Source organism: Muscardinus avellanarius (genome assembly GCF_963383645.1).
Source record: "Muscardinus avellanarius genome assembly, chromosome: 16".
Lineage (NCBI taxonomy): Eukaryota > Metazoa > Chordata > Mammalia > Rodentia > Gliridae > Muscardinus > Muscardinus avellanarius.
In genome coordinates, this window is record NC_137802.1 from 55098697 (window position 1) to 55123834 (window position 25138).

General features: G+C 57.0%; 2 protein-coding genes across 2 annotated transcripts in view; both read right to left on the reverse strand.

Moving 5' to 3' along the window:
• ARHGAP27 (Rho GTPase activating protein 27) overlaps positions 1-13208 on the reverse strand; it is a gene marked incomplete at its 3' end in the record, with an annotated part of 16973 nt that extends 3765 nt beyond the window's left edge. The window contains exons 1-5 of the mRNA XM_080714093.1: positions 12578-13208; positions 11228-11287; positions 8107-8117; positions 7774-7979; positions 1532-1657 (exon numbers count right to left, since the gene is read on the reverse strand). Coding sequence (XP_080570219.1) covers positions 1532-1657; positions 7774-7979; positions 8107-8117; positions 11228-11287; positions 12578-13205 — 1031 coding nt within the window. The 5' untranslated portion in view covers positions 13206-13208. The remainder of the gene's footprint in view (positions 1-1531; positions 1658-7773; positions 7980-8106; positions 8118-11227; positions 11288-12577) is intronic.
• Positions 13209-19733: 6525 nt separating this feature from the next.
• PLEKHM1 (pleckstrin homology and RUN domain containing M1) overlaps positions 19734-25138 on the reverse strand; it is a gene marked incomplete at both ends in the record, with an annotated part of 49001 nt that continues 43596 nt past the window's right edge. The window contains 3 exons of the mRNA XM_080713554.1: positions 19734-19845; positions 20942-21099; positions 21461-21524. Coding sequence (XP_080569680.1) covers positions 19734-19845; positions 20942-21099; positions 21461-21524 — 334 coding nt within the window. The remainder of the gene's footprint in view (positions 19846-20941; positions 21100-21460; positions 21525-25138) is intronic.

A 25138-nucleotide genomic window follows, 5' to 3' on the forward strand; every position in this document is an offset into this window, starting at 1 on the left:
CCTTCTGCTCACCCCAAGAAGACATCTGCACTGTACCGGCTCCTCCTCCCTCCTGCCATGGAGGGCACAGGGACTCTCCTCCCAGCTGCCCTTCCCCACCCACCCAGGCCTCCTCTGCCTGCCACGTGCTGGGGAGAGACCTTACCTCTAATTTCTTTCTTTCCCTGTTTTTGTTTTTTTTGGTACTGAGGATTGAACCCAAGGGCTTTCTACCACCAAGCTACACCCCGAGCTTCATTTTATTTTCAGTTTGAAACAGATTCTTGCTAGGTTGACGAGAGTCTCACTACTTGCTGAGGCTGTCCTCACACCTGTGATCGTCTTGTCTCAGCCTCCCAAGAACTGGGATTGCAGGCACACACTACAATGGCTCTCACCTCCAATTTCTGCCCTCTCCTTTCTCATTACATTTGTGCCTTAAGCATTTCCACAAAGTTTTCTCTATCTTAGAAAAAGCTCATCCCAGCCAGGCATGGTGGCGCACGCTTGTAATCCCGGCATTTGGGAGGCTGAGACAGGAGGATCGCGGTACGGGGACAGCCTCAGCTACTTAGTGAGGCCCTTTGCAACTCGGTGAGATACTATTTCAAAATAAAAAAAATAGAAAAATAGGGCTGGGGGAGTAGTTTGAAGGTAGAATGCCACTGGGTTCAACTCATAATACCGAAAAAAAAAAAAATTGCTCATCCCTGTTATCCCAGTACTTGGGAGGCTGAAACAGAAGGATCGCAGGCTTGAGGCCAGCCTTAGCAATTTAGTGAGATCCTCAACAACTTACAGAAATCCTATTTCAAAATCAGATAGAGCCGGGCGTGGTGGCGCACGCTTGTAATCCCCGCGCTTGGGAGGCTGAGACAGGAGGATCGCGCAGGTTCAAAGCCAGCCTCGGCTACTTAGTGAGGCTCTCAGCAACTTAGCGAGACCCTGTTTCCAAATAAAATATGAAATAAGTCTGGAAGTGTAGCCCGGAGGTAGAAGGCCCCTGGGTTCCATCCCCAGTACCACCAAAAATAAATAATAATAATAATAATAATAATAATAATAATAATGAATAAAATAGGACTGGGGATGTAGCTAAAAGGCAGAGTCTCTGCTCCTCAAAAAAAAATTCGTAATGAAAAGTAAAAAAATAAAACCTCCTTTGAACTCTTTTACTGTTCCTGTTCTGTCACTACCGCGCACACTGTCTGTTACTTCTCATCTGGAAGGGGACTTGCCCTTCCAGCTCCTCATCCCCTCATCTACTCCAAACAAAGGAATTTCCCTCCTGTTAGGGTACAGCCCCTGGGGTGGGGGTCCTGGGAGTGGGGCGGCCTCCACACACCCTTTCTCCTCCTCTCCCAGCTGTAATGCAGGGCAGGGGTGGTGGGACCCCAGGAACCTAGGGAAGGCTTGCGGTGGGGCCCTGGGAGGAAGCGGGGTAGCCCTGTCCAGACCCCTTGTCCCCAGGAGCTGAGGGGGAGCCAAACATGTGTCTCCCCTTGAGGCTGGGAACAGGGGTAACTGTGGGCCTCTGCCCAGCCCCATAGACCCATGGGCTGCGGCCATGGCTCCCCGGCCACTCCAGGGCCCCCAGCAGGTGGGCTGCTCCAGCAGCTCTGCCCCAGCCTTGCCCTGGAGAGCAAAGACCAACTGGGCTCCCGTGACAGCCCAGCAGCTGGAAAGAGAGGAGCGGAGAGAACAGCCAAGCCCGCCGCTGCCATCAGGCCCCGGGCAACAGGGCGTCCTGGCAGAAAGAAACAGAGGTGGGCCTACAGCTCACTACTGGTGGCCTACATGTCCACCCAGGTTAAACCCTCAGAGGATTAAAGACTTAAATATTAAAAAATGGAGTCATAAAATACTTGAAAACACCACATAAATTTTACACACACACACACACACACACACACACACACACACACACACACTTTTTTGCAGTATTGGGGATTGAACCTCTGAGCTATACTCCAGCCCTATTTTTTCCTTCCTTCCTTCCTTCCTTCCTTCCTTCCTTCCTTCCTTTCTCTCTCTCTCTCTCTCTCTCTCTCTCTCTCTCTCTCTCTCTCTCTCTCTTTCTTTCTGGGGTTCTTGGAAGCCCTTCTACCTCTGGGCTACACTCCCAGACCTATTTTATATTTTTATTTGGAAACAGGGTCTCTTAAGCCAGCGAGGCTGGCTTCGAACCTGCATGATCTTCCTGTCTCTGCCTCCCAAGCACGGGGATTACAAGCATGCACCATGCCCAGCGTTATTCTTTATTTTTAAAACAGGGTCTCACTAAGTCGCAGAGTGCCTCACTAACTAGCTGAGTCTGGCCATGAACCTGCAATCCTCCTGTCTCAGCCTCCCAATACTGGGATAACAAGCGTTGCACCACCATGCCTGGCTTTACATACATGAATTTTTTGTTTGTTTGTTTGTTTGTTTTTTGCAGTGCTGAGGATGGAACCCAGGGGCATTCTACTTCTGAGCTATACCCCTAGCCCTATTTTTATTCTTTATTTTGAAATAGGGTTTCACTGAGTTGCAAAGGGTCTCACTAAGTAGCTGAGGCTGTCTGCGAACTGCGATCCTCCTGTCTCAGCCTCCCGAATGCTGGGATTACAAGTGTGAGCCACCATGCCTGGTTTACGTAAATGTATATTTTGTGTGTGTGGTACTGGGGGTGGAACCCAGGAGCTTTCTACCTCCAGGCTATACTCCCAGACCTATTTTATATTTTATTTGGAAACAGGGTCTCACTAAGTTGCTGAGAGCCTCACTAAGTAACTGAGGCTGGCTTCAAACCTGTGCAATCCTCCTGTCTCAGCCTCCCAAGCGCGGGGATTACAAGCGTGCGCCACCACGCCCGGCTTCATAAATGTATTTTAAGAAAAAAAAAATTTTTTTTCCTTTGAGACTGGGTCTTGCTATGTTGCCCAGGCTGGTCTCAAATTCCTGGGCTCAAACAATCTCCTTGCCTCAGCCTCGCAAGTGTGCACCACCAAGCCTCTAAAGAAAATTTATAAACTAAAAAATAACAAATGCCGCTAAGGATGCAGAGAAAAGGAAATTCCCTCACGACGCTGGCAGACATGTAAACTAATACAGCCATTATGCAAAAGAGTAGGAAGTTTCCTTAAAGAGCTAGAAAGAGAACCACCATGTGCTCCAGCAGTCCCGCTGCAGGGTATGTACACAAAGGGACTGCAGTCAGCACCCCAAGAGACAGCTGCACTTGTGAGTTTACTGAAGCTCTGTTCACAGTAGCTAAGAGACGCAACCAACCTCAGTGTCCATCAGTGTCAACGGGGGATTAGGGATGCTGTGGCCACACATGAGATGCTATGTCCTTGTGAAAAGATGCAGTTCTGTCATTTGTAACCACACGGATGGAACTAAAGGATACTACGTTCAATGAAGAACAGCAGGCGCAAAATGACTAATCCCGTCTATCCTTACTTATATGTGTAAGTTAAAAAGATCAAAATAGAGAATAAAATAGCGGTTTCCGGAGCCTGGGGAGGGCGGGGGAGGGGCGACAGGATGGTTAATGGGTAGGAGGGGTGCAGTTGGGTTGGAGAAGTAATTTTTTTTTTTAATTTGCGGTGCTGGGGATGGAACCCAGGGGCATCCTACCTCCGAGCTACACCCCAGCCCTATTCTTTATTCTTTCCTTTGAAACAGGGGCTCAGTTGCGGAGGGCCTCGCTAAGTAGCTGTAAGAAAAATGCCAATAACCCTGTAGACAAATGAGCAAAGGATATGAGCTGACCATTCACAGAAAGAAAAATCAACAGCTCTCAAATATATTCCAACAGAAATGCAAATCCAAACCGCCTTAAGCCAATACCGGAATGTTTTACTATCAGGTTGGCAGAAAACAAAAGTTTGACAGCACTCGGCTGGCAGGGCCGTGAGCACACAGACACTTTGATTTGTGTTGGTGGGAAAGCAGTTTCTCATAAGTGAGACTCTCGTCGACCCAGTGAAACCCTGCTTCAAAATTAAAACAGGGCTGGGGGTGCAGCTCGGAGGTGGAACGCCCCTGGGTTCAATCCCCAGAACAAAAAAAGAAAAAAAAAGAAAAAGAAATATCTCAAATGTCTGAGCAAAAGTAGACAGAGATAGAAATAAGGGGGGGTGGGGACTAGGAGGACCCGTTCAGGGAAGCTAATCTGAAAATGAAAGAAATCATTAATCATGCAACCAATAGATTTTCCTATCCTATGCTGAAAAAGGCCAGAGTCTACAGGTGAATGGGCTCTAAGTTCTTTTTTTTTTTTTTCTTTTTCTTTTTGCGGTACTGGGGATTCTTTATTTTGAAACAGGGTCTCACTAAGTTGCAGAGGCTGGCTGCGGACCTATGGTCCTCTGGTCTCCGCCTCCGGAGTACTGGGATTACAAGTGTGCGCCATCCTGCCTGGCTTAACAATACAGTAATATGATATAGACAAGATATATACTTTATTTTTGCAGGACCTTGCACATGCTAGGCAAGTACTCAACTACTGACCTACATCCTCCGCCCTTTTAATAATTTTATTTATTTATTTATTTATTTATTTATTTATTGTGGTACTGGGGATGGAACCCTGGGGCATTCTACCTCCAAGCTACAACCCCAACCCTATTTTTTATTCTTTATTTATTTATTTATTTTTTGGTGGTACTGGGGGTGGAACCCAGAGGCTTTCTACCTCCAGGCTATACTCCCAGACCTTTTGTATATTTTATTTGGAAACAGGGTCTCACTAAGTTGCTGAAAGCCTCACTAAGTAGCTGAGGCTGGCTTTGAACCCATGGGATCCTCCTGTCTCAGCCTCCCAAGCGCAGAGATTACAAGCGTGTGCCACCACGCCCGGCTTATTCTTTATTTTGAAACAGGGTCTCACTAAGAAGAAAAGGGCTCACTAAGTAGTTGAGGCTGGCTGAGAACCTGTGATCCTCTTGTCTCAGCCTCCCGAATGTTGAAATTACAAGCATGTGCCACCATGCCTGGCCAAAGCATTCTTTTTTTTTTTTTTTTTTTTTTTTTTGGTGCTGAGGATTGAACCCAGGGGTATTTTACCTCTGAGCTACACCCTAGCCTGATTTTTTATTCTTTATTTTGAAAAAGGGTCTCACTAAGTTGCGGAAGGCCTCACTAAGTACCTGAGGCTGGCTGTGAACCTGGATCCTACTGTCTCAGCCTCCCGAGTATTGGGATTACAAGTGTGCACCACCATGCCCAATTTAATAATTTTATTTATTTATTGCCATACTGGGGATGAAACCCAGGGGCATTCTACCTCTGAACTACACCCCCAGCCCTATTTTTTTATTCTTTATTTTGAAACAGGGTCTCACTGAGTTGCAAAGGGCCTCACTAAGTAGCTGAGACTGTCCTCGAACCGTGATCCTCCAGTCTCAGCCTCCCAAATGCTGGGATTACAAGCATATGTCATCATGCCCAGTTTAATAATTTTATTTTGATACAGGGTCTCACTACCTTGCCCAGGCTAGGCTTGAACTTGAGATCCTCCTGCCTCAGCCTCCAGAGCTGCTGGGATTATAGGCGTGCAACATGGCATCCAGCTAAAAACTATACTTTAGAAAAAAGTGATACAGTTAAAAATAGAAGGATACCAAAAGACCAGGTAAGTGTAAAAATGAAAGTCAAATGTAATAAAGAGTGGATATATTGATAATAGAACGTGAAATTGAAGGTTAAAACTGAAGCCAAATGAAGATGGACGCTGTGTAATGGTAGAAAGGCACAATTTGTGGTAAAAAAAAAAAAAAAGCAGTCTTTGTTCCCAACAGCATTGCAGTTAAATACAAAAAGCAAAAACTATTAAAAGCACAAAAAGGACTAATTACCACTGATGAGAAAAAGAATCTGCCACAGAAAAAACCCTGGGAGCCGAGTGTGGTGGAGCATGTTTGTAATCTCAGCATTCGGGAGGCTGAGACAGGAGGATCGTGATTCGCAGCCACCCTCAGCTACTAATTGAGGCCCTCCGCAACTCAGTGAGATCCTGTTTCAACATAAAGAATAAAAAATAGGGCTGGGGGTGGAGCTTGGAGGTAGAATGCCCCTGGGTTCCATCCCCACTACCACAAAAATAAAATAAATATCTTAAAGGCCTCTAGAGTTTCTCCCACCAAACCTCTCAACCCAGAGCTCGCCCTTCCTTCCTTCCTTCCTTCCTTCCTTCCTTCCTTCCTTCCTTCCTTCCTCCCTCCCTCCCTTCCTTCCTTCCTTCCTTTCCAGCCCTGGGATTGGAACCTAGGGGCATTCTACTTCTGAGCTACACCCCCAGCCCTATTTTTTATCCTCCTCCTCCTCCTCCTCCTCCTCCTCCTCCTCCTCCTCCTCCTCCTCCTCCTCCTCTCTTCTTCTTCGGGATGGAACCCAGGGGCATTCTACCTCCGAGCTACTCCCAGCCCTATTTTTTATTCTTTATTTTGAAAGAGGGTCTCACTGTGTTGCAGGGGGCCTCACTAAGTAGCTGAGGCTGTCCACAAACTGTGATCCTCCTGTCTCAGCCTCCAGAATGTTGGGATTACAAGCTTGTGCCACCACGCCTGGCTGCCTTAGAGATTTTTTTTTAATGACTATCTCTCTCTCTCTCTCTCTCTCTCTCTCTCTCTCTCTCACACACACACACACACACACACACACAGAGGAGATTGAACCCAGGAACATTCTACTTCTGAGTTCTAGTACCAGTTCCCATTTTATTTTTAAACTGGGTCTTGCTAAATTGCTGTGGTTGGTCTCGAACCTCCGATTCTCCAGTCTCAGCCCCCTAAGTACTAGGATTACAGGTGTGCACCACCACAGCTAGCTAGCCTTTAAGATTTACCTCTGACATCACCTTCTTCCTCCAGGAAGCATTCCTAGATTTCTCTTGCCAACAAGATCCTGGGAGGGACCTCCTCCAACCTGCCCCCCCAGCACACTGTCAAGACTGTCCACTTGCTGGCCAGTCTTTTCTCCTGGACACCAACTACCTGGGGGCAGGGCCTAGATTTCACTGCCTTCTCAGAACAGCAACTGCTGTTTACTGCCTGAAGAATAAGTCAGCAGAGCACAGCTTGATGCCCTGTGATGAACCCCCGGGAGGCCCAGCCCAGGAAAGAAACCCAGCGGCTAACAGGAAATAGAGTCAGATCTCCCCATCAGCCAAAGATTTATAATGAGGCTCTACCACTTTTTTTATCTATTTATTTTTATAGTACTGGGAATTAAATCCGAGAGCATTCTACCTTGGAGCTACACCCCTAACCCTGTTTTGTATTTTATTTTGAAACAGGGTCTTGCTAAGTAAGTTACTGTCCACTGGCCTCAAATCTGCGATCCTCCTGTCCCAGCCTCTCAAGTACAAGGATTATAAGCATGAGCTGCCATGCCAGGGAGCTCCACCATTTTATTGGGGGGATACGTAATGTACACATTTGTACAGGCCGCAGAATGCTCCAGTCGTACCGCAAGGAAGGAAGAGGGCTGGAGGAGGGTCTGGAGGGATCCCCTCTGCTTCCTAGGACTGGACCGGGAGCCCTGCCCTGCTCACCTGCACACAGGGGACTTGTGGCCCGGGGAACTGAGCTGGGCAGAGGGTTTTGCAGGCCTCACCTTGCCTAGGCAAGAGCTCCGGAAATTCCTTCAACCCCAGAATCCTTCCTCAAAATGGAAACAGCTCCCTGAATTTAAGGAAGCGCTCCTGTGACCCCGGCCCCGGCCTAGCAGCCCCATTTACTCTAGATGTCAACCAGCAGCCCTGTCCCCTGCTCACCAGCCCAGACCCAGCTCCTAATCCCCCAGCACTCTGGCGTGGAGCCCCGGCCACATTCTGGGTCAGCAGCTCCCCCTGCTCTTGACCCGGGCAGCGGGGCCTGGCGCTGGCCTTTGGTCGGGCTGGACTTGAGCGGCGAGGCCCCTCCCATCCTGCTGCTGGACACAGCGCTAGGAGGGCTGAGGACATGGATCGGGAGGGAGGTCCGGCTGGGCGGGGGGCAGTGGGCTGCCCGGGGCTGAAGGGAAGCAGGGACTAGAGGTGACCAATGAGCCCTGGTGGTCGGGGTCAGACACGGGGTGAGGGTGCCAGGGAGCCCTGAGAGCCTACTCTCACACAGGCATGCGCCTGGGCTCCTGGCCCACCTGGGCTGTGGCTGCAGGTAAGTCATGGGAGGGGTAAAAGGTCAGGCCAGGTATGAGGGATCCAGCTGAGTCACCCCGGGGTGGCCGCCCTACTCTCTCCTGACGAGGAGGAGGAGGAGGGGCTGGGGCTTCACCGGGTCCCCTCCACCTGGCCTCCTCTCTGCTCTTACCAAGACCTCCCTAGAGGCTCCTGGGCTGGGGGGCGGGTGGACAGGGGGCTTGTTCAGGCTCATGGTGGCCAGGCTTGGAGTTTGTCCCAGGAAGTGTCACAGAAAGGAGGGGAGGGGAGGGGAGGAAGCCTGTGGTGCCCGGTGTCCCCTTAACCCCCCCCCCCCAGGCCCCAAGGGCCACTCACAGTTCCTGGCAACTGAGGAAGGCTCCGGCCTCCTTCCAGTCCTGGCTGCTACTCAGGTGCAGTCTCGGGGCTGTTTGCACAAGTTGCAGAGCCAAGCTGTAATTCTGTCCCCAGCGGCCAATGCCCAGGCAGCAGGGGTGGCTCCTGTCCTGCCTGGGGCGGGGACAGGGATGGTGACCGCACCTTGAAATCCCCTGTCAGGCCCACAGCCACAGGGGAGGGGCTGTTGCCTGGCTCCTCAGCTCCCGGAGTGGCCTCCCTGGGAGGGCTGGGGGATCCCCCAGCTCAGAAGCGCTGGCTTCTGCCCTCTCCCGGGGGCGGGGGCTGATTCTGCTGCTGCACCCCAGCTGTGAACAGCCAGCGCAGGCAGAGTGCTCAGGAAGGCCAGCCTCTGCTTACCCCGAGCTGTCGTGTTCCTGAGGGGGACAGGATGGCCAGCCTCGCAGGCCACCTGGCTGAGACCAAGTGGCCAGGGTGGGCCTTGGAGCCAGAAGGCCTAGAAATGACCTGGGCGCGGCCTCCTCCTGGTTGTGGGACCTTCCGCTGGTTGCTAAGCCTCTCTGAACTTGCTGTCGCCTTCCCAGCTTCTGGGAGCTCGCCCTGTTTACAGGCCTTTGAGCTCCAGCCAACAGGGCTGTCAGCCCCTGGGGGCTATGCCTTACACACATTGTGTCCTCAGTGTCCAGCGGTGGTCAGCACGCCCTGACTGGGTGCTCAGCCTGTGACTTGAGCGAGTGGGGCGTGACAGGGCCACCGAATGCCAGCTGTGGCAGCCGCTCCTCTCCTCTGCGGGGTCCCTGGCCCTACCACGTGGCTGCCCTATCCCATCCCTCCAGCAGATGCCTGACAGATGGACACACCTGCACAGCGCCCAGTGACCCCCGTCACCTGCACATCCTCGCCCTGTCTCTTATTCGGGGCCACTGCTATCTTCCATCAGCCTCCTTCCTGACCTTAGCCCCTCTCCCAGCTCCTGTCCGTCAGCTTAAACCCCAGAAGTCCCCGTCCTTTGCCGTCTACCTTCTGGCCTACAGCGTCCCCCCCCTTTCCTGCCAATCTCCTGCCTGTGGTCCACACACGGCCTGTACCCCACTTTCCCTCCCTGCCTGCAGCCTCCACCACCAGCAGCCCCCAGAAGCTGGCCCTCTGGTGGCCACCCCAGGGAAACAGCTAACTTGACCATCCTGCCCCCCCTTTCATGGTACTGGAGATTGGACCCAGGGGCCTTCTGCCTCTGAGCTCCACCCTGAAGCTGGGGAGGGCCTCACTAAGTAGCCAAGGCTGGCTGTGAACCTGTGCTCTCCTGTCTCAGCCTCCCAAGTGCTGGGATTACAAACATGCACCACTACTCCCGCCCGCTGTCGCCCCCTTTCTCTGGATTCTTCTTCACTTGGAGGCCAGGACTGCCTCGCCTTCCCGGTTCCTGGCCACGTTCGTTCTCCCCACCCCCCCTTTCCCTCCTTTTGTCAACTAAGTTCAGGCAGGCCCCTCCTCCACCCATCGTGCCCTCAACTAGCAGCACCCTGCCTGGGGAGCTAGGTGCGGCCTGCCTGGGGAGCTAGGTGCGGCCTGCCTGAGTCCTTCTTGCAGCACTGGCCACAGGGCCAGTTTCAACCCCCTCCCTTCTCTGCAAAGAGCCTCCCAAGGGCTATAGGATAAAGTCCAACTTCCTGGCCAAGTCCCTGGAGGCTCAGCAGAGCGAGGACACCGCCCACCCCAGCCCCACGGTGCGGTGGGGCTGTAACCACACCTCCCCTCGGCCACACTCCACTGAATCCTCGGTGTCCTCCCAAACAGATGGCCCGGGCCCCGCTGGACTGAGGCATCCCCCCCCCCAGCCTCCAGAGCCCCCCAGGCCTGCAGCTGTGCCTCAGCCAGGCTTAATGAAGGGGTGGGTGACTGGCCCCTGCGGATCCTAGTGGGGGGACCCACTCCTTCTGCATCCTTTGAGAGGAAAACAAGCAGGCTCACCTTTCAGGAAATTCCTTCCTGAAATGCTGCCTGGAACAAGGAAGGGCTGGGGTTTCCTTCCCAGGGGAGAAACAACCCCCGCCCCTGAGTTTGGGGACAGGGTATCAGGGAGAGCCACAGGGAGTCACAAGGAACATGGTATCCCAGACTCATCGCACAGGGAAGGATGTGGGATTAGAGACGCCGTGTGACTTGCTGGGGCCGCACAGTGAATTAGGGCCATCAATGGGGCCAGCAGCAGCCTCTCTGACCAACACACAGGTCTCTGGCAGAGACCTGGCAGATGTCCCAGTTCCTCTGCATAAGTACCATCCGCGCTAACACCTGCACACCCCAAAACGCCACAGGTGGGTACTGCTGGGAGCCTAGGAAGAAGGGGCAAAGGCTCCCATGCCCAGTGACATGGGTGGATGAGGCTACTCTCAGGACATGCCAGGACCCTGGGGTCTCTTTCCTCTATGGTCTTGGGCTCTGGGGCAATGACCCTTGAGCAACCCCCGTGGAGGAAGCCCTGGCTCTTGGATAAGGTCACTGCCATCCTCCATTCTTCTCAACACATTCTTTGCCACAATCTCTGGGCCAGACCAGAGGTCTGGGTCAGACAGCAAGGCCCCTTCCCTACCTCTGGGAGTGTACCTCTCAGGGGCAGATACGTTCCCACCATCACTAGGCCAGAGAAGATGGAAAGCCCCAGGAGTGCGCCGCGAGAGCCCGCCCAGGAACGGAGGGGCGCAGGGAGATGGAGAGCTGTCATCCACCAACCGGTCGCAGAGAGGCCTCCCCTGGCCCCCCTACCCGCTGGCAGGAGTGCGAGGCCCGCCCGGTCCCCCTCCAGGCCCGCCGTGTGCTTCTCCGCTGTGGCCACAAGGGGGCGGGCGGCCCCGCAGAACGCCTAGCACCGCAGCGCAGACCCGGCGGGAAGGACGCGGCTGGGACCCCAGAGGGCCTCCGCCGACCTTCCGCTACGCGCCAAAGGCTTCCAAGTTTCGCCTCATGTAAGGCTTACAACAACACTAATCCCTGGGTATTGTGTTTACACATGAGGACACCGAGCCCAGGGAGTTAAGTGGCTCGTCAGCAGCTGGCTGGTGTCCCAGCAGAGTCAAATTCGAGCCTCTGTCGCCTGAAAACCTGAACTCCGCAGCACAGTATTGAGACAGGGCGGGGGGGAAGATGCGGCAGCCCGGTGGCCTCCTAGGTCTGGCTGTCTCGGATGCAGTCCTGGCACGTATTTATTAAGGTTATAGCACTTCAAAGAAAGAAATCAGAGGCTTCCAGGCCTCAGAGGTCTTTTACCGCCCTCCCTTTGGGCTGAAGAACGAACTGGGACCCCGAGAGCGGAACTGAGTTGCCAGTAAACTCCCGCGGGTGGCAGGCAGGTGTCGGAATGGGCTCTGTGCATCCTCCTCCACACACTCTGGCTGCCCCTCCCTGAAAAGTTCCTAAAGTTTAGGATGTCAGGGCCGTCAGAGGATTCTGAGGATGTAAAAGCGTTTTTAAGACGTGCTTTATTTTCGATTTCTCAAATTACAACCGGATTCCGAAAAAGGAGGGGGGCATCCTTGCAATAATAGGACTTCTTTCTGAAACAAACCCATCAAGGGGTTTTAAAAAGGAACTGAAACGTTGGAAGCAGCCAAAAAGGGAAGCCCACGGCTGACTTTCACATCCTCGTCTCCCGTGGGCCCCGCTCCCTGAAGCTTCGGGAGAAAGGCCAGGCAGGTACAGCCTCAGGTCCACAGCCCCTTCCACGCCCGGATGGATGCGGGGAGGAATACCGGGTACCCCCGCTGGGGTTTAGGAAGGCAACACCCGGCATGCACCTGCCACAGGTTACATAACTTGCCAGCCCGGCTTGGGGCCGGATCCTGTAATCCAGCTCAGTTGCCTTTCTGCAGCAAAATAAACAATCCCACTAAATGGGATAAAGACCAACAAGGGCCTCGGGTTGGTTTAAGTCCGGTTTTGCCACCAGTTGAATTAGGAAACATTTGGGTTTCCTGGGAGTTTGCCACCTGGGAGTTACAGATAAAGGTTTGCGGGCCTGATCCCTTTAGAGGCTGGGCAAAACGAGCCTCTCCAGAGCCCTGGGACAGCGCGGTCGGCGTCCTCAGCACCAGGCTGCGCGGGCGCGGGCGCGGGCGCCTCCCCGCCCGGGGCGTCCTACCTGCTCTGGGTTCGCGTCCCGCGGAGGGCCGCGCACGTCCAGGATGGCTTCGTAGACGTTCTCGGAGTCGCTGCGCGCCAGGGGCCGCGGGCAGACCCAGGAGCCCGCCACGCTGCAGGCCTTGAAGCGGCCGCTGGTTCCGAGCAGGCCGGCAGGGGGCGCGGCGGGGCCGCGGGCCAGGTCGTCCAGGGAGTGCGCGGGGCGCACGGGCGCGGGCGGCCGCGCGTAGAGGCAGGCGGGCAGGCCGGGCGCCGGGCCGCCGCGCCGCGCGGGGCCGCACAGGGAGCTGGCGCGGCCGCGGGGCTCGGCGGCGCTCACGAAGCGGTAGTCGTAGGCCAGCGGCTCGGGGCCCGCGGGGCCGGCGCGGGGCTGCGGCGGGGGCGCGGCCGGGTCCCCGAGCGCCGGCAGCTCGCGCACGTACTGCGCGGGCAGGTAGAAGGGGCGGCCGCCGGGCTCGCGCCGCACGTGCCACCAGTGCTCCGTGCTGCGGCGCAGCAGCTTGTAGCGCTCGTTGGGCTGGATGGCCACGAGGCGCCCGTCCTTGCCGGTGTACTCGAAGGGGTGCTCCACCAGCACGTACACGTCCCCCTCGACGTCCGCCGCCATCGCGGCCGCCGCGTTTCCCTGCAAGCGAGCGGGGCAGGGGCGCCGCGGTCAGGGCGCGCACCAGGCTGCGAGCGCCGCTCCTGCACGCGCTGCGGGCCTCCCAGGGCTCCGATAGGGGCCTGGCATAAAATCTTCTCTGACTCCCATTCTTACTCTGCGAGGGGACTGCGACAACCCCTTCCTTCTGTGGGGTTGGTTGGTTGGTTAGGAAGCGAGCCTGGCTTCTGTCTGTCCCGTGGTGGAGAGACTGGAGTAATACGGGTTCAACTTTACTGCCAGGGAAGCCTTGTTTTAAACACGGGGTGATAAGATCGACGCCACCTTTGCCTAAAAAGTTGACTGGGCTGCAATTTCCCTGTCGCTGAAGTGGGAAGAGCCAGCCCCTTTCTCGCCGCGCCCCGGGCCTGCCCAGCCCGGGAGTCCGCGGGAGGCCTGCGGGGCCCCCACCCGCCAGGAGGCTGGCCCCGGGCCGCCAGGTCAGGCCGGGGCAGGGGCTCTCCGGTGGCCCCGGAGCTGCTCTACCCTGGGGGTATCCCTGCCCGGATTAGTGCGCGGGCCTTGACGTAGGGCTCCGACTGTCAAGCCTGGGGAACCGGTTCTCTTGGTTTCTCTTTCCTTCTCCAGAGGCTTCCCCACAGACGTGAACCCGAGCCCGGCCCGCCCAGACCGGCCTGCACCGCCCCGGCCCTCCAGCTCCGAGGCGGGCTCCGGGAGACCCTCCACCCGAGCCTGCCCACCGCCGGCGATCCCTACGGAGCCCTGTGAGCGTGCACTCGAGGGTGCGCTTGTGACAGCGACGACCCACGCGGTGCTCCCCGGTCCCCCAAGCTCTCTGGGGCGATCACCATATGCCCCTCTCCCCTAAAGGCGGCTCAGCCTGCTGCGTGGAGGAGGAGGGGACAGGCTATCCGAAAATCTGCCTGTGTATCTCCGCCAAAGCGAAGAAGAACCGTTGGCCTCCTACAGAGGAGGCCGGTCCCTCCAAATCCCTACACTGACCACACCTCCTGCCCACAGAGGTGGTCTGGGGTCAGCAGCCTCGTGCCCAGGCTGAACGACCCCAGAAAAATGAGATCCGACGGGGCGGGGCTCAGAGCGCCCCTACTCTACTTCCAACAGCGTTCCTCGATGGGGGAGGAGGTAAACTGAGTCAGTAAACACACTAAGTCCTGGAGGCGGGAGCAGCCCAGAGCAGAGCCAGGAAACCCGGGGCAGGGGGACACCCCCGCGCGCCACGGCCCCTGGCCCCCGCCGCGCACTCACGTTGGCTGGGGGGGCCTCCGGGAGCCCATGGGCTGGATGGGCGGAGCCGGCGGAGGGCTGCAGGTTAGGGCCCTGCCATCTCCGGGGCGGGACTTCCAAGGGCACCGCTGGAGAGAAGGCGCAGAGCAGGAGCTGGAGAGGGGGAGGAAGAAGAGGGGTGCTCAGGAGCGCTGGCCCGGATCTCCAGTGCCGCTGCGTCTAGAGGGCCAGGAAGAGCCATGATGTCTGTCCCCGGGCTGTGGTGCGGGGGAGCATTGGGGACCAGGCCCCAGACAAGAGGAGGCATGCGGAGGGGCCGAAACCCGGAGGCCGCGTCTGCCCGGGCGCCCAGGCACTGGCCCTTGCCCCATCTCCCGCCCGCCCGCCCCGGGACTTGGGATCCGCGAGCCCCTGGGTCCTGTGGACTGCCCGGCCGGGCTTACTGACTCCTCCGGGCGTTCCCACCCGAGCGAAGCCATTTGCACCCTGAATCACCAACTACGAGCCCTTTCCAGTCGGACTGCGGGCACTGCCCGTTCCGGGCCCACCTCCGCCCTCCCGAGGCCCTTTTGGCGCAGCCCGGCCGGGCCTGGAATAACTCGGAGGGGAATTCCCACGGCAGGGACGCCCACCGGGCGCAGTGTCTGGGCTGCGTGGGGAGGGGACCCGTGCCCCAGCCCCGTCCCCGACCCTGGGGGAAGGCAGAGGGGGAGGAGTGAGGGACCTGGAGGATCCCTGGAGCGCAGGACGCGGCGGTCGCCTGGAGATGTCCAGCGTCTACTGCCCGGGCGACTGGAGTCACGGCGGCGCCAACGCCTGGGTGGGCGCCGGGGGCCCGGGTCTGGTCCCCTCCGGCCCCCTCGCCTACCCCTCCTCCCCAGGGGATCCGGCCGCGGGGCCCTCCTCCAGGCTGGCGCAGCTCCCGCCCCAGCCGTGAAGGGGAGGCGGCGCGGAGCTCCGGGGCGCAGACCTGCCGCCGGGGGCACCCTTCCCGCCTCCCCGGCGCGCTCCCCCCCCCCCCGCCCAGCCCTGCCCGCCCGGGCACCTCGGGTGTCCGCCGGGCGGCCTCCGCTTCGACTTGTCCGGGCAGGCGCTAGAGGTCCAGCGTCCGGTGCTCCCTCCTCCACCGCCCGGCTCCGCGCTGCCCTGTTTCCTGTTCAACAATGTAACGAGGGAGGCACCGGCCGAGAGCGCCCGGCAGAACTTCCTCCCGGGCTGGGGCTGGGCCGCGGTTGCAAGAGACAATCCCCGGTGTCCTGGCTTCCTGTCCCCTCTGGGCCGGGCCAGCGCCCCGGGAGCAAAGACGCCACCCCTTCCCCCTGCGCCTCCCCAGGTCCTGGCCCACACCTGGCTGTCTCGGGGAGGCGGCGGCCACAGGGCCAGGAACGTGGGGAGGGGGGGCCCCGCAGCTTCCCACCAATTTCTGGCCAGATTCCTCTTCCACTGTCCCCTCCCCCCTCCTTGTAGGGGAAGAGGCCACCCCCCAATCTGTCTTCAAGGTAAGCACCAAGCAGCCTCCTAGAGGCCAGGATCTTGCCTGGAGTTCCAGAGCCCTCCGCCTTGGGGATCTTTTGGGGGATTGAATGCAGGGCTTTGCATGTTAGGCAAGCACTCTACCATGGAGGCATACCATCCTTTATTTTAACCTATGTGTGTGTGTGTGTGTGTGTGTGTGTGTGTGTGTGTGTGTGTGTGTGTTATTAGGGACTGAACCCAGAGGCATTCCACCTCCAAGCTATACCCCCAGCCCAATTTTTTATTTGAAACAGGGTCTCACTAGGTTGAGGAGAGCCTCCCTAAATCGTGGAGTCTGACTTTGAACCCCCTGTCTCTGCCTCCCAAGTTCTGAGATTACAGGTGTGTACACCAGCCCACCCAGCTCCACCTGGGAGGTCTCTGGGGAAAGCAGCCTCTCCCTGAGGTTTCCCCCCACAGCCCCAGTGCCCCCTGCTTTCAGGGCCTGCAGGGAACAGTCGTGTTCCTTATGTTGAGCACTGGCTGCTTCAGGCTAGTGTGCTGGGGCAGAAAACTGAACCTAGCCATATTCCCTTCCTTGAATCCCCTTCCCTCCACATCTCTGATCCTGGCTGAGGCTGCCCACTCGAGAGTCCACATTGTGCTGGGTATCATGGTACATCTGAGGCCTGGTGGCATCTTAGAACCCTCCAGGTCTGGCACATGACAGAATTCAGCACTTGAGTCCCTGGCACCCCCCACACTTGGAAAACAGTGGCTGAGTCCAACCTGTCACCCCAACCCCACCTCTCAGGTACCCTAGCTACCCAGCAAGCCGGGCAGGGTAGCAGTGGCTGGCAGTTGCTCTGCTCCTTGTGTGGGGTCTGGCAGTCCGATGCCCAACTCTGCCATGTGCTGGTCTTTAGAATGGCTTTATGTCTGCATCTCAGTTTTTCCCCTATAAAGGGGATACTCATGCCTACTTCATTGGCTTGCTGGGAAGATTAAATGAGATATACTAAGCACAATACAAGTATGTACACGCACTTTATTAGTATTCGCTTTGACTATGAAATGAGCTCTCTGGCGCTGGGACCTCCAGAGCTCCCATCCTCCTCTAGGCAGAAGGGGGAGAAGGAAACAGATCCCCTGCGAGGATGGCTGAGGATGGAGGGGCCGCGCGAGGGCAGGGCAGCACAGCTCGCCTGCCCCCCGACCCTCAAACCCAGTTCCCCTTCTCTTCTTCCCTGGACCTCCCACCCATTGCCCCTGGAGGTGGGGGCCTTGGGGGAAACTGGGGCTCGTGGATGTGCGTAGGGTGCCTGCTCCTGGGTTGGAAGAGATCTTTAACAACAGGAAGCGGCAGATCCAATGCTCTTTTTCTGCCTCATTTTCCTGCAACCTAATTTCCCTGGTAATTGGCCTGTTTCCTTCTTTTGTTCCTACAGGGACAGTGGGGGGCTTCCCCCTGCAGAGGCCCTTTGGGCTTCTCCAGAACTTCCAAGGAAGGCCCACAGCCAAGTAAAGGCCCCGTTGAGCCCTAAGTCCCCGAGCCCATTCCAGGGCTCTGTGCAAATCACTCTGCAAAATTCCAGGGTCCCAATGCTATTCCTCTTGGATTCCTGAGGTATCACGTGATGTGTCAAGGGCTGCATGTTAATATTTAAGGCACAGGAAAAGAAGCCCTGGAGGGGCTAGCTTCCGTGGCTACACTGAGTTTACTAGTGAACCTCTCCAAACCCCTGGAATCCCTCCCCAGGGACCCTGACTCCTGGGCGCACAGGGGTGCCGCTTGCTCCTTGCACGCAGCCCCTGCCTGCAAGTGTTTGCCACTGACCCTGGGGACTTCGCTGTGCCCAGAGACTAACAGGAGAGCAGGGCCCAATTGCAGGGCTGATGCCCGGCCCCCTCCCTCCATGGCTGGGTTGGGATTCAGAAGCCAGACGGTGATTAGAAAGACTGGGTCTTTACTGCAAAACCACTCAAAAATCACACAGCCGCAGTTCCTTCAGTACATTGCAAAGCACTTCTCAGGGCTATAGCCCCCTTTCTAGAAATGGTTTGTTTCATAAAAAAATTTAAGAATAGTGTGGGCACTACTGAGGTTCACACAGCTTTCTGCGGGAGGTGTGGGGTAAGAAGCAACTCCTCTGACAGCATTAGCAGCTTCGTGGGGACGGGGAGAGGCTTACAACCCCAGGGTGGAGGAGGCCCCCAACTAGGCCTCACTCCTGCCTCCCAGGGCATCTTCTGGAATGTACTCCCGGGCCCAAGGCCACCCCAGGTCAGGCTCTTGCCCACTCAGGGCCCCGGGGCAATGATGGCTCCAGTCAGGCCGTTTGTGGGGGGACATTAATTAATGCTGGCCGTGAGGGGTGGGGTGTGAATATAGACCCACTTCCTCGCTCAGGAGGTTAAGGTGCTTTGGACACTGGCGCATCATCTTCCATGATGGGGACCCCGGAGCCGTGTGGCAGCCTCCGCCACCGGCCTACAGCCTCCTCTGTTCTATTGCACAACTCCTCCGGCTCCGCGGGCTGGCAGGTGACGCAGCAGCCTAATGTGGGTGGGGGCTCATCTCTTGTCAGTCCTCAGGCCTCTGACTCCAGCTCAGTGTGGGCAGGATGGCTGCAGGGCCTGCGGGGTCCAGGAGAGGAGACGGAGGCAGAGACCATGTCCACCTCTCCTCTAAACCCTGAGGGTCTAAACATCACCTTAAAACAACTCTGGGCTCCCATCCGTTCCCAAGGGCCCCTCCAAAAAGCGATCCTGCCAAGGAAATCCTCCAGGCCCTGGCAGTGCCTGGCGGGCAAGTCCAATGAAGCTTTGTCAATTCATGGCTTTGTAAGACTGATGAGGCCTCCGCAGGTAGTGTCTCCGTGTGCCCTCGCAGCGGGGGACGGGGCCACTTCTCCAGAGGGTAGAGCCCAGCTCTCACAGCGCCCGAGGCTGCCCTGGCCTGGGCTCGCTCCTTTGCTGGGTCCAGCCACCTCGGGGGTCAATTGGGTGGGGTGTGACCCCCAGAGCCAGGCTGAGGTGGCCCCCATCTGTGTGGGAGTCAGGAGGGCAGGGGAGGAGGTGAGAGATGAAGGCCTCTGCAGGCCGAGGGAGGCTCAAAGTGCTGACAGTGCTCGTTCTGACTTCCCCTGCCCTCCCCAGGCTGCAACCCGGGCTGCAGAAGAGCCTGGGGCTCTGATGCTGGGGTGGGGGTGGGGGGCTTTTCAGCGAGGAGCATGGGGACAGGTCAAGAGGAGATGGGAGAGGACAAAGGCGATCCCCAGGACTGACCCTCCTCCCTTGCTGGGTGGCAGCTTGGCACACGGCACCCGAGCTGTCGGCAAGCACCAGTGGGGCAGAGGAAAGGTCCTGGGCCGCCCACAGCCCCTGTCCCACAGCGCCCGCCTGGCCGCCTGCCTGCTTCAGGCCAGGCCTCAGTGGCCGCTGCCTGGGAAGTTTTTGGGTGACTTGCGTAGAGTCAACAATAAAAAAATATTTTCTGTTGAAATATGAAGGGGAAAAACCCACCTTAAAAAACTAGACCTTTTTAATCGGGAATGTAGAATTGAAAATGTCCCCCAAGTCTTGTTTCCACAGTGTTTGAACAGCCCTGATGGAGTGCTGCGACTGAGCTGGGCCAGGCCCGTGCACGTAGCTGCCTCCAGGAGCAGAGGCCTCGCGGGGCTCCCTGGGCTTTCTCTTGGAAGCTCATGCTCTGGGGTCTTCCTGGTGAGGGGAGGCAGCTGCGATGCTGGTGAGGGGGAGCCTGGCCAGTGGCAAACCCTCCTGGGTGGCTGAGCTGGCCTCCAGGCTTCGGCTGCGCCAGGCGATGGGCTAGGTGAGGGTGCTCTGTTCCTGGTACTTGCGCCGGCGGGCGCAGCGGGGGCAGCCCTTCTTCACCACGGCCTGGCAGCTCTCGTGGAAGACGGTCTTGCACTCAGCACACCTGGGGAGAGAGCAGCGTGCGCGGCTCGTGCCAGCTGGGCCAGAGGCTGTCCTGGGGCTGGCCAGGGCTCTGGACAGAACCCACAGAGGCTGTGCTTTGCTCCCCAGCCTGCGCCTGCGCCTGCGCCTAAGCCTGTGCATGGTGCCTTGGCCCCGCCACAGAGCTGCTTCGGATAAGGCGACCTGCAAGCCATGCTGTGCACTTTTTTTGGGTACTGGGGATTGAACCCAGGGCACTTGACTTCCAAGCTACACCCCCAGCCGCTTTTATTCTTTGTTTTGAAACAGGATCTTGATAGGTTGCTGAGGGCCTCATTAAGCTGCCAAGGCTGTCCTCAAACCAGGGATCCTCTTGTCTCAGCCTCCCAAGTGCTGAGATTACAGGTGTGCACCATCACACCTGGCTCTTAATTTTTTGTGCTACTTAAGTGACCCTAACTGATATCTAGCCTATCTTTAAATACTCTACAGTTTAGCCGGGCGTGGTGGCGCACGCTTGTAATCCCAGCATTTGGGAGGGTGAGACTGGAGGATCGCGGTTCAAGAACAGCCTCAGCTACTTAGTGAGGCCCTTTGCAACTTAGTGAGACCCTGTTTCAAATTAAATAAAAAATAGGGCAGGGGGTGTAGCTCAGAGGTTGAATGCCCTGGGTTCCATCCCCAGACTCACACACACAACAAAACCCAACAACTAATAAAATAATCTACAGTTTAAAAACAGCCCCAGGCTCATTCAAGGATAAATCCTGGCCGGCACTGTGCCTACTCGTAGTTTCCTACTCCCACGTAGTGAGGGGAGTTCTGGGGAATCTCTCCATTCAGAGACTTCTGATCATGAGCAATCCTTGGGGACAAGGTGCCCACCCCATGCCAGTGCTTCGGGGCAGGCCAACAGATCGCCCCTCCATGAGCTGTTCACAGACTGAGGCCGGGGAGGGCCCTGTTCAGAGCCATTGGCCACCCATTCTCTAGGGCAACGGGGGTCAGCAGAGGAGGGAGCCGGGAGCCCTAAGCATGTGCGTCTCTGCTCGCTACGCCCCCGTCATGGAGTGTGGCCTGCACTTGGCCCCGCGCCGGGCAGGGGGTGTCCTGCATACCTGACCGTAGTGTCAAACTCAAAGGGGAAGATGATGTCATGGTGGTGGCAGACCTGGCAAATGAAGCCCCGCTGTGTGCACAGGTCGCAGTGGTAGACATGCTGGGAGGCAAACTCCACCAGGGTCTTGAGGAAGCCTTCGAATACGCCCTCTGCGATCTGCGGGTAAGCAGGGCCTCAGGCAGCTGCTGGGCACCTTGGCTCCTGCCTGGAGGGTCGGCCTGCCTTCCACGTGGGCCGGGAGACTGAGGCCCCAGGGAGTTACAGACGGGACCCAAACCCACTCCGCCCTTGAGGAAAGCAGTGTCCCAGACTCTTACCCTGGCATCCCAGGTTCTGTGGGGTGCCTGCTCTCTCTAGAGGGCCCGGGGATCAGTCCCTGCCCAGGAAGGGGCAACGGGGAGGCCCACTCAAAGTGTGGGAGAGGTAGAAAACTGCGGGCACGCCCTTCCACTTCCCGTTCTGACTTCTCCAGGAATGGCACCCCTGTAGAGAGGTCTGGGGGGCCCGGCCTGCTCACCTGCTGGAGGTCTACAACACTGAACTTGTGGGGAGATTCCAAGAGATAATTCCTGTGGTTGAGCCTGCAGAGAAAACACAGAGCTTCCTCTGATGGCCTGCATGGCAGGCCACCAGGCCACCGGTGCCACTTGACCTCTGTCCCTCAGCACTGTGAGCCCGCCATCACGACCTCCTTGTGGCCAGGCCTGGCCAGAGCATGAGCCAGCCTGCCTGGGCTCAGCCCTGGTGTCCCCAGGACACTAGGCAGCTATTGTGACCTTGGGCAAGTTACTTAACCTCTCTGAACCCTAGGTGTCCTCCCTGAGAAAGAAAATTGTTTTGAGGATTGAATAATTTGCTTAAAGCGTTTGGCACAGTGCCCAGCACACACTAAACACATAACAATAACAAGGATGATGCTGATGACAGCTGACACTTGGTACCAGGAACTGGGCTGCGAGATCCGCGAGCATTCACTCGTGCGATCCTCACAGTGACCCCGAGGCTGGTCCCACTGCAGCCCCCATTTTGAGAATAGAGGAAACAGAGAGGCTACCTAGCTTGCCTGAGGTCACACGGTAAGTCAGAGCAGGAGCCTGAACGCAGGAGTCTGGCTCCAGAGCCTGCAACCTCATCCACTGAGTCACTATTGTCATCACATACCAGAACAGCGCAGGAACAGAGATGCAAAGGCAGGCCACTGCCCTCCGGCAGCCGGGCTGAGCTGAGGGCCACTCACAGATCTAGTTTCGGTGCTATGTGGGGGAAACTGAGATGTGCTCTAAGCACAGCAGATCCTGTTTCAGGGGTGAGAGGGGTGGAGGACGGGGACTCAGAGTCTGCTCTGGTTCCCACCACACCAATGGCAGGGACCCCAGTCACATCCTGAGGGACAGAGAGGAAATGTCTGCAGAAATTCCCTGGCGCAGACCCGGGCCTCACTGTCTGTTCGCGTACTGGGCGGGGGACACTCCAGGTCAGAGGAAGCCCCGGCACCTGCACCAGGATACTCCTAACATCTGTGGCGGGGTGGTGCCAGGCCCTGGGGGCACTGGGAACAGGGGCCCTAGTTGTGGTCCGGAGAAGCCCAATCTGAGCAGAGAAGGCACGTCCCAGGAGCAGCCAGGCAGGCCAGACTGCGCCATGTGGGGTGAAGACGCTGCCAACCTGCTGCTGGGTTTACCGTGCTGGCTCCCCCAGGAAATTCCAGCTTTCTGGGAACAGGAAGCTGCCATTTATCCCCAGGAAACCACATTGGGAGTGGGGGGCAGGTAGCATAGGCTGGCCCTGAGCTGGCAGGAAGGGTGGGGCCGATTTGGATGGAAGATTATCCCCGTCATCTGCCCTCTGTCCTGGAGGACCTGCGAGGCGGCCAGCCCCAGAGCCTGGCCTGAGAGCCACGATTCCCTGGGCCCGCACACTGGTGAAGCCTTGAGAGTGAGTTCTCCACACCCTCAGTGGAGGCCGAGGGAAAGGGGCCCGCCTTTGGCCTCCGAGGGAGAAGTGCCTGGGCGCTGGAGTGGCCCTGGCCCGTGCAAGGCCCTTCTTCACCCACACAACAGAGAGCCCTCTTAGTCTTCCAGAGCGAGGTCATCGGCTGGGGGGAAGGACCAGAGGGAGCTCCGGGGCTTTCCAGAAACAGGAAGACAGGAGAAGGTTGCTTCTTAACTCCTGTTACCTCTGAGGCAACGGGGCAGGAAAGGGCCCCGGCACGCTGGCCAAGCTGTGGCCTGGGTGGCAGACTGGGCCTGCCGGTCTCCTCCAGGGCCCTCTACCTCCTCTGCCTGTCCCTCCTCAGCTGTCTCCAGCTCTGGGCCTGGTGGGGACACCCCTGTAGGGCATTTCTATGATGGCTCCTTGGAAAGGCCCGAGTAGATGCTCTTGGAGATGTGCCCAGGCCTGTGGGAGGATCCCCTTCTCTAAGAGGACCCACTAGTCTGCAGCTCCTCTTGACTCCTCGACCCGCCCAGCCTCCTCACCCTTCTCAGTCCGCTGCCTGGCCTGCTCCTTCTGACTCCCCACTCATGGGTGAACGACCACAGTAGCTGCCTTCCAGGGCACTCTCTGCCCCTGCATCCCATCGCCAGAGGTGTGTGTGTGTGTGTGTGTGTGTGTGTGTGTGTGTATGTATGTGCACGCGTGTGTATGTGCACACGTGTGCGTGTGTGTATGCGTGTGACTGGGGATTGAACCCAGGGACATTCTACCTCTGAGCTACACTCCAGACCCATTTTATTTTTTAAAATTTTATTTTATTTATTTATTTATTTATTTATTTATTTATTTATGGTACTGGGGGTGGAACCCAGAGGCTTTTCTACCTCTAGGCTATACTCCCAGACTTATTTTTATACTTTATTTGGAAACAGGGTCTCACTAAGTTGCTGAGAGCCTCACTAAGTAGCTGAGGCTGGCTTCGAACCTGTGTGATCCTCCTGTCTCAGCCTCCCAAAGGCTGGGATTACAAGCGTTCGCTGCCACCATGCCAGGATTATTTTTAAAAAATTTGAAACAGTGTCTCAATAAGTTGCTGAGAGCCTTACTAAATTGCTGAGGCTGCTCTGGAATCTGGATCTTCCTGTCTTGCCTCAAAAGTACTGGGATAACAGGTGTGTATCACCACACCTGGCTCAGAGTGGTCTTTTTCTTTTTTCTTTCTTTTTATTGTGGCACTAGGGATTGAACCCAGGGGCATTCTATCTCCGAGCTACACCCCAGCCCTAAATTTTCATGTTTATTTTGAAGCAGGGTCTCCCTACTCGCTGAAGATCCTCCTGTCTTAGCCTCCCAAGTACTGGGATTATAGGACTGTACCACCACGCCTGGCCAGAGTGGTCTTTCCTGTGTTGCTGACTGAGCCATGACAGCTGTGTTTCAAACCTTTCAGTGGCTACTCAGCCTTAGCTACTCAGTGAGGCCCTCTGCAACTTAGTGAAACCCTGTTTCAAAATAAGGAATTAAAAAAAAAAAAAAAAGGACTGGAGGTGTAGCTCGGAGTCAGGATGCCCTGGGTTCAATCTTCAGTACTGCAATAAATAAATAAATGAATAAATAAATAAATATTTAAAAAAGAAAAAAGAACTCCACACACCCTCAGCTCCATCTCCTCCTGGAGCTCCCGGCCCTCCAGCCCCTGCCCAGCAGAGATGAAGGGGATGGCCCGAGAAAGGACAGCAGGGCCAGGGAGGCTGTCCCTGGCATCCACTATGGCCAGTCTGAGGCAGTCCAGCAGGCCAAGCAGGGAACTGGGGGTGGCATCCAGAACCACCCTGCAGGTGCCTGGCCTGCCCAGGTCTGCAGGTCTCTGTGGGTGCCAGGGAGGATGATGAGACCCCACCTGATCCGAGGTTTCACCACCCAGTCAGGGGCAGGAAGGCACTCTCTGGAGCCCCATGGAATGGCAGACAGGAGAGGACTGAGCCTCACCGGCAAGGCGAGGCCCAGGTACCCAGGTGAGAGTGGGGTGGCAGAGCCCTCCAGAGGGCTGTGATTCCAGGCCCTGAGGAAAAGAAAGCCCCAGGGGCTCAGCTGGCTGCTCTGCAGGTCTGCGAGGAATCAACTCTACCCTGTGCCTAGCAGAGGGCTCCTCGCAGCACCCAGGGCCCTGGAGGCCTGCCTTGGGCACACCCTGGAGTGGGAGTGGCTCTGGGGGAACTGAACTATGCCAGGATGGGTGCTCCCTGTACCAGCCCCCAGG